The sequence below is a fragment of the Astatotilapia calliptera genome, chromosome 20, assembly GCF_964374335.1.
Source record: "Astatotilapia calliptera chromosome 20, fAstCal68.1, whole genome shotgun sequence".
Classification (NCBI taxonomy): Eukaryota; Metazoa; Chordata; class Actinopteri; order Cichliformes; family Cichlidae; genus Astatotilapia; species Astatotilapia calliptera.
The window spans coordinates 11,910,936-11,920,000 of record NC_137441.1 but is presented as its reverse complement, the minus strand read 5'-3'; the positions used below and the strand labels follow the sequence as shown (position 1 = coordinate 11,920,000).

The following is a 9,065-nucleotide window of genomic DNA, read 5'->3' as shown; positions in this document are numbered from 1 at the left end:
CCTCACCCTCACACTCTCGGTTCTGACATTCGGTTTTGGCCTGCCCCGAACAGAAAACCAGGGCTTTTCCCTAGCTGAAGGCAACTTCAATGTGCTCACCATAAGGTAGGCCCAGCTGGGATCTGAAGCGTATTGCACCTAGCCAAAATACAGACGGCAATAAACTTAAATTAACAACATCTGCCCCTCAGGATGACTTGTCTGGCAGCTATCTGCCTGACACAGGCCTGGATGATGTGGAAATTCATTAATTTCCAGTTGAAGAAGTGGCGAGAGCACAGCCAGAACCAAGCCTCAAAGAAGAAGGCGGCCAGCCCAAAGAGCAAGCCTCACAAAAGGGAACTCACAAGGGGTGAGTGTGCACTCTTTATTGTTGGGATTCTTTACTGCTCTGTGATAGTCGCTGATGAATATGCCAGTGTGAAATCAAATTGACCGGGACTCTTTCACTTACTTCGTCTTGTTAGGTGGAGCTGCCAATGGAGTTGTCAAATCTGAAGATAAAACCTCACCACGGGCAAGGAAAGCTAAAGCCTCATAGAGCTTCACAGAGGAGGAGGAGAACGAGTGAGGGAGTTCTGACAATGTGACACTTTGTCTTTACACAGCTTAAAATTATGTGTACTACTCCCCAAAACAAATGTTTAAGCACGCTAGGAAACCTTACATGACTGTCCCTTTTGGGGGGCTGAGACTCCTTTCCAACAAAGTTCAGTGTTACTGTCTGCTAGAAGTGTTTATTATTCATTTGGGTTTGCCGGAGATGTTGACAGGGCAGTTGTGGTTTTGATGCTTTAACAGGATGGATTTAGCTAATCAAGTGTCCTTTTGTGTAACACTAAGATCGCTTGTCGGGTACTTTAAACTGAGTTGCTCTTTGGTAATTTGACACCGAATCAAGTTAACGTCACAGTACCTTAAAAAGCCACCCACTTCAGGGCAACTTAATATAAAGTATTAGCGTACACATCAGCTGTACAGGGTGTCAGTTAGAGTTTGGGCCGTTATTCCGTTTGGGGGGGAAAAACACAGGCTATGGCTCGTGTTCCAAAATGTAAAGCCTTTCTTGCTCTACGAGAGAGAGTCTTTCATAATCTGCCGTTGTCAGGAAAAATCTCTTAAATTATTCACTCCAAAGGAATGTTTGTGCTATTTCCATATTTAGCGTAGCTGCAGTGAGAAAGGTGAAACTTGTACTTAACTCCTTGCCATCATTTAACAGCACCTGCCATTGAAATCCAACACGTTGCAGGATTGAGGCACTGTTATATTTTAGACTGCTTTTATCACTACCCTGGTGATCGGCCTGTTGAGCCCTTTTCAGACATGGGTGATGTAACCTCGCTGGCTTCATCGGTCTGTTTAAGTGATGGCGTTCTGTCGTTCAAACAGGGGTCACTTTTCTGTTGGCGTTTCTCACGGTACGATGGATTGGGAATATGGAAAAATGCAACACAGAGCATTGTTATAATCCTAATCTTATTGCAGATTACAAATGGATTTGGTGAGCTAAAATGTCACCTGTATTCATGTTTTATTCATATTCATGCTGTTGGGATGTTTTTGGGCTGCAGCAGCTCACAAACATGTCTATGTCCCTATGCGATTACATTTAGACTGGTGTTTGAAGTGTGATGGGTAAATGTTATTGGCTTGACTTTTACAGAAATGTCACCAGGAAGCCAACATGGTCCAACATGTCTGAAATGGGCTTTTACAGCTGTTCTTCCAGGTGAACTGGCTTACCAAGAGGAAGCTGCACTGTAACCTGTGATGCCGCCACCGTATGCATTCAGTTAAATCTTTACAATGGCATGACTGGAAGTTAGAAGGGGAAAAAGAACAACAATTTGAGGCTGCACTTATGTCTTTTTATATGGTAATGTATGCATGACGGTTTAAGGCTAAAGACTTTAATGGCTAGTTCTTACCTGTGCTGTTAAGTTTGCATTTCTCTCTCACTCTCACACACACAACACACACACACACACACACACACACACAAGCATTCAGTGGCCTTTTTACAACTGCTGCAAGAGGTTTGAGTTATTTATTTTTGTCATAAGCTACAGATACTTATTATTTTATATGCTTTGAAAAGCTATAACCAGCAAACACTGCGGTACATAGCAAAACTGCATTTAGTTAATCCAAACAATACAATCTTTCTTCAAGTGTCCTTATAATGTTGGTGGTTTATATCACTGCTTGTGTTCTGTTGTGTTTGCCTTTCTCTCTTTACTTTTGTTTGTTTGTGTTCTTGGGCATCAGGGGACAAGCGTTTCACCACTTACACCATAAGTTGCATCCGAGAGCAATGGGAGGCATGTTTGTGAGTTTGTATGCTTGTGCACTTACTCGTGTGCGTGCAATATTGTTTTGCCTACTGTGTATGTTTGTGAATTAACAGGGCCTGAATGATGTTGATGCTGATGATGGTCTCAGAGCATGAAATTTGACAATCTGTTCATTGATTCCTGCCCTTTGGTTGTATTTTCACAGTAATATCCTGTTCTTTGATTCTCTTTGGGTCTTTCTCGGTTCCCGGCACCCTTCTGTGTGCGAAAACACCGAGCTGTGGGTTAGGTGTATGTTCTGTAGGCTTTCGGTTACTAAATGCTTATGTGTTTAACGTCTCCGCCTCTCAGATGTTCTATCCTGTGTGAGAGAGATTCTCTGATTGCCAAATGCGGCACTTTTTTTTGTCCTCCTTTCTTCACCTTTTCAGTGATCCTGACATTGCTACGGAGCACATGTATTGTATTGCCGGTCAAACTCTTTCCTCTTATGGACCAAGTCCTGCTCTACTACTCAACCACTGTGCATGCGAAGCTCTGTACAGAAAAGACTGTCTGCACACAGCTGGAGTCTGGAGTCTTAGTCTAGAGCAGGGAGGAGGTGAAGATGCCATTCATTTCGCACTCCCTTTAGCACTCCTTAGTGGGACTTGGGCTGTCTTTTAAAGCCTGTAGTCTGTGTATAGCAGTGTCAAAGGAGGGAAGGAAGAGCGGAGGACTTATGTACCAGCCTGTTATTAAACTGTCTCAGATGTAAAAGATACAAAAAAAAAACTGACTTAACCCTACACTGTACTAATGTATGTATCAGATTTTTAAGCTATTTTTATAGAGGGGAAACTGTTGAAATTCACTGTTCAGTACACACGTAAATATTTGATTTGCATCTATGTTATGAATTGTTTTTGTTTGTTTTTATATACTAAAGAACTGTTTGCTGAACTGTTAGTGTGGGTATACATAGTGATATGAGTGTAAATTTTACTTAGCCTAATGGTTTATATAACTTCATGGCCTTACTAGAGCAAAGTGAACTCGGTTGTATAACACTACGCTGCAGAAATGCATTGCAGCTTTCACAACATGCATATTTAACACTGTCATAATGTCATCCACACGTTAGGATTTTTTTCTTTTCTCCATTTTGTTTGTGTCATTCTGACAGGTAAGAGGCCTGTTTTTAAAGCTAGCAGTGCAGAGTGAAAGCATCTGTGGCCTTTTCTTGCTCATCAGATGTCTCACTGTGCAACAATCAGGCCCTGAATCATGAGCCACACCGCAGTTGAAGGCTCCTTCGCTTTGAGACATAATAGCTTGTATAATCCCACGGAAATAAGCTGCTTTTTTTTTTTTTTTTTTTTTTTTTTTTGCATCATTGTGCAAAAAATGAATTATGGACCATAACACTGCTCACTTAAGGCTGTTTCTGCATTGATTCTGTTTGGTGAATTATAAATTGGACTTAAAAATCAGTGCATTTTGCCATTGTTGAAAATCAAGACTACAATGTAAAGCTGTATGAATAGCCTCTAGGTGGCAACCATCATTAATGCATTTGGACATGAAATCGCTTTTAAGAGGGGAAAAAGAAAGAAAGAAAACGGGGAAAAAACCTACAAAGAAAAGCCACACGATGTTTATTGTATTTTACTCATTTTGCATTGTCCTTATTTGTTTTTCTTTTGCTGCTTATTTATAGATGTTGCAATTTTTTTTTCTTTTAAAATATGTTATCAGCTTTGATGGTATATATTTATGCAAATTCTTGTGAGTTCTGATCATTTTTCTTGCCACTTTTTTTAAATTTTTTTTTTTTAATTTCATGTTTTCAATAAAGCTCCTGTTAAAAAAAACAAACAACTTTTTTTTGACATCCCGCCTGCAGGTTAAATAGTAGACCTGTCTCCATGGAAACCTTATGAAAAAGACATGCAAACTATACTGCCGTTTTAAAGTGCCCTATAAATTATGAGCGCTACAGATAATTATCCTTATCAGAGGTGAAACAGCAAAGGAAAATGTCCTTCATAGAGCAATGATAGTGCACTTTCATTATCTCACCTCCTGCTCATTACATCTTTCCACCTATTGCACTTAAGGATATATTTGTGGGCCTGTTTAAAATTAAACCTTTTTAATTCACACTATCCGTTGGGGACGGTGTCAGCAGATATGAGGAAATATTGACCAAATCGTACTCCTTGGCTAATTACCACAAGGGGGCAATGCTGAGCTTTTAGCCCGAGGGACAGGAACGGTCTGCTGGGATGTGGCTGCACACAGACCTGCATTAATAAATCACCAGTAAGAATAAGAAGGACAGACACAGGCTTCTCACACAATATGTACTACAAACCATTTAAGTCAGACTTTGATGGAATCAAACCGCAGATCGCACATTTGTTTATCCAAACAGCTCATGTTTTGCATGTCCACCACTACACGGTCAATTAATATTTACATCCATGGTTGGTAAAGAATGAGCATGACACGGGAAAGAGACACCTGCAGCTCACTGCTAATGTGTTGTGTTGTGTCAGACTAATGGGTTTTCTCTGGACAATCAGACAGCATGATGGATCAGTGGGAACCAGAGAGGTAGTGCTGGAGCTCTGCAGGGTCAGCACAAGGACAGGAGTTCACTCACATGCTCTCCATCATGCACATACGCACACTGATGGCTGTATCTCCAGCACAAATACATGACCTGAACTTTCTGAGGTTGTGCTTTAAAAGCAGACTTGCAGAAAGAGTCCAGCTGTAAGGTCCAGCTAAGACGAGGAATAAAAATCACTATCCCCCTCTTTTTTTTATTTCCTTCCCTTCACCCAATGAGGTTAAATCTGTCACTGAATCGTCAGTATTATGTGTAATTTCCATATAAATTAGCTTCATTAAAATGGGAGTACTTTCTTATTTAACGAAGCTCATTTGAAATTCTGTATTTAATAAGACATGTAATCCCAGACTTGCAGACTAATTGCCAACAATTAGCAGGACAGGAGCATGTGTGTGTGTGTGTGTGTGTGCACGTGTGTGTGTGGGGTAATCTCTTGCAAGCATTGTGTTCCTTCAGTGTTATTTTCATTGATTGTCTAAAATGAGCAAAATTGGGCAGCAGCTGCTCTACCAGTTCGGTTTTGCTCGGTGGAGATCTAAGAAACTCATGACCTCATTGTTACTTGTGGGTGAGGTGAGTAAACGAGCATATGTAGACCGATGAAGGACAGAATGTAGATGGGGTGGAAACATCTGGAGGGATCTGAGAGGTAGGAATGTAAAGCAAATGGGAGCAGAGACAGAACTGTAAGGGGGAAAGAGATCAGTGCTATGATTTTCAGTACAGTGGCCATTCGAGGGACCAAATACAAGTTTGAGAATTGTCCTAGATTTTCCAGATGAGCCGAGGAAAAGTGAAACAAACAGTTTATTTCTAATAAGCTTGAAAGTCAGTCACCTTTATTCCTCAGCACAGCCAGAACTGTCTTTGCCAAGCTTGCTTGTAATTTCTTTAAGTTGTCTTCAGGAACAGTTCTCCAGGCTTCTTGAAGGACATTAAATGTTGACTGCCTTTTGTTCCCTATTTGTCAGCACGATCTCAGACTGCATCAGTAATGTTGAGGTCTGAGCTCTGGGAAGGTCAATCCATGATTGATCATGTTCCATTGTGTTTTTCTATCTAGGTGTGCTTTTGCTGCATTGACAGTATGTTTGGGATCTATTGTCCTAACTATTGCCACTAATTTTCAGTCCAGTTCTTGTGTATTTTGGCATCAGCCTCCTTATTTCCCTTCCTTAAAAATGGCTTCTTGACAGCTGCCCTTCCACTGAGCCCATTTCTGATGGGGCACAGATGGATAAACTAAAAGGCCTGAAGCATCTCTCTGGTCCTGTGTGAGGTCTTTGCTGTGTTTTTCCCCAACCTATCATGGAAATTACTTTCAGATACTTTTCATCTGCTATAGATAGTTTTTTCTGTGCCTGCTATCTTTTCTTTTATCCTGAGTTTATTCAGTTTTTCCAATATTTTATGGACACACTGCACACCATGCTGAAATATGTCAAGCTTTCAGCCAATGCCTCTTTGGGAATCAAATGATTGCAGCAAGAATGCTATTTTATTTGTCTCAAACTGTGTTGTCTTTATTGTTTTTGTAGGTCTAACTAAAGAAATGGGAACAAAAAAAAAATAGCCCATCCATACATCCATTTTCTACTGCTTATCCAGATTTAGAGAAGCACTTTCTTCACCCTGGCCACTTCTTCCAGCTCTTCCAGGTGGGCGCTGATTCGTTTACAATTCACCCAAGACATGTAATCTCTCCAGCAAGTCCTTGGTCTGTCTTGGGGCCTCCTAGGACATCCCCAAAATACCTCACCTGGGAGGAGTCCAGGAGACATCCTTGTCAGATGCCCGAAACACCTCAACTGGCTGTGTTCAAAAAAAGCAGCCTATGTCCAAAGGAAAACTTTGAAAGACCTTCAGAAAGTCCAGAAAAATATTCCTCAAGCCTGCAAAATTAGAATAAAGTGTAACTCTTTGAAGGCAAAAGATGAAGAAATGAACGGTGGCTCAAGATTTTGCACAGTACTGTTTATTTTCATGCAAAGACTCTTTGTCCAACATGAGCAGCTATTAAGTGTATGTTTGTGTATTTTATGTGTGACAGTGTCTGTTGTTGCTTTAATCAGGCGAGTCTGTTTAGAAGAAATAATGATTTAGTGAAAGCCTTCTTAATGTGAAATTGAAATGCAGAAAGCCAAACAAAACCACAAAAACATTAAAGAGCTATAAGTCTAAACATTACTGCTTGTGTAGAGAAGTTCATTAATGGCAAAAATGAGGGAAAGGGAGTGGAAGAAATTACTTGTACATGGAAATCAGTTATCAAGTGAAGATCTGAAGAAGCACCAGTGCAAAAAGTTTCAGTGGGCAGTGGATTGGTAGTATTTTTTTCTTTCTATTTTTTAATAAATTAAGTAAGTTTTATTGTTACTTTTTTGTTTGTTTTTTGTAAATCTAAGGATCTTTTTCTGTGAGAAAGTAGCTTCTGCTTTCAGTGACCTAACATTCTAAATATATATTGTAAGTTGCATGACTACAAGTTAAAAACAAGTGATAACCACAGAGATATTTCTCCTGCATCACGAGTTTCGGCCCCTTAGTAGCAGTGATCTTACAAGACCTTCCAACAATTCATAATAGTAAAATGAAAATAGGAGAAAATATAATAAAAGGACAGAAGTAGAAGAGTGGGAAGCTGCAATAATGTCCCCCAGGAGCCAGAGGCAGAGAGGGATAGATCCAGGAGATCAGGGCCATCAGAGCAAACCAAACATGACATATCAGCACAAACACCTCATATCAACTGTCAAGCACAGTGGTGGACGGGTAATAATTTGGGTTTGTTTTGCAGACACTGGATTGGATACTTGGCTTGGCTGAAATTGGGTCATGCAACAGGACAATGATCCCAAACAGCAGCAGCAAATCTCCATCAGAATGGCTGAGAAAGAAAGAAAAGTGCTGCAATGATCCAAAGTCCAGATCTCAACCTGAATGAAGTGCCACAGCAGAATCAACAAACAACTGCCAACCTCAATGAACTGAAACAACGTCATAACGAAAAATGGGCCAAAATTCCTCCACAATGATGTGACAGACTAATGAGGTCATACAGAAAATGATTGCTTCAAGTTCTTGCTGTTAAAGGTGGTTCTACAAGCTACTGAATCATGGGGTGTTAGTTTTTTAGACACTGCTTTTCCATTTTGTTTTTTCTTAAATAAATAATGAGACAGTGTAACACACACACTTTTCTCTGTATGTATTATTGTAGGGTCTACCTTACAATATCAAGTGCGTTGAGGTGACAATTTAAATTGAATTGAAGTACATTATTATTTCTTTGGAAAGGGGGGGTACTTTACTTCTTCTTCTTACTTCTTCTTCTTCTTCTTTTACAGATCTGTATCTCTGATCAGTTGCAAGCAGGTTCAGAGATAATTTGATCTGATAATATCAAAATACCAAATAGTCTAACTGGTAGTCTTGGTATTCTGTTGCACACTCGAACCATTCTCAAGCTGACTATTAGGTAAGATCCTGGGCATAACGTGGCCCAGACACATTCACATTTAGAACCAGAAGTTTGTATTTATATCAGATTCTCTCAATGGGTTTACTCACCAGAATAAAGCAATGTCTAACTCAACTTTGGTGAAGCTGGACATAAAATTTTGCACAGCTACTTAACCACACTTAAGCCTTCTCGACAGAGCTGGCCTTGTGGAAATAGAAGAAGTCCAATGAAAAGCAAGCTACTGTAGCTTATCAGCATTAAACAATAAAGTTCTCCACAAAAGGGCAACATTGTGCAAACAATGTTGTCAGGCTTTTAAATAAACACTATGAACTTATTTTCTCATTTTAAAACGGAACAAACAAGCTAGGTAGCTTTGACTGCACTTCAAAACCTTTTCAGTAATGATGAGAGAGCTATTAGAATTGACTGACTGAGCAGGTCACCGACTAAAACAGGGCTTCAGCAGCACTGTGAATTTTCTAAAAATTTGTCCAGATGAATGTTGCATGCATTTGTTAATGACCTAACAGATGTGCGCCAACAGTAAGTCCAAATATATCCAAAAATCTTTTTCTTCTCCTCAGGTTCCCCAAAGTTCAGACCCTGTCAACACTGCAGGGGGAAATTTGGAGAGTGCATGGTGAGTGCACTAAGGATTTTTGTGCATTAGACTTATTGCACA

The 9,065-nt window shown here is 40.0% G+C and overlaps 1 protein-coding gene across 1 annotated transcript in view; it reads left to right on the top strand.

The window, feature by feature from the left end:
- The window catches only part of LOC145423309 (translocating chain-associated membrane protein 1-like 1), a 10,594-nt gene extending 7,349 nt beyond the window's left edge, over positions 1-3,245 (top strand). Inside the window, exons 9-11 of the mRNA XM_080295605.1 lie at positions 1-105; positions 192-352; positions 468-3,245. The exon at positions 1-105 is cut by the window's left edge and continues 39 nt beyond it. Coding sequence (XP_080151731.1) covers positions 1-105; positions 192-352; positions 468-541 — 340 coding nt within the window. The 3' untranslated portion in view covers positions 542-3,245. The remainder of the gene's footprint in view (positions 106-191; positions 353-467) is intronic.
- Positions 3,246-9,065: the final 5,820 nt, after the last annotated feature.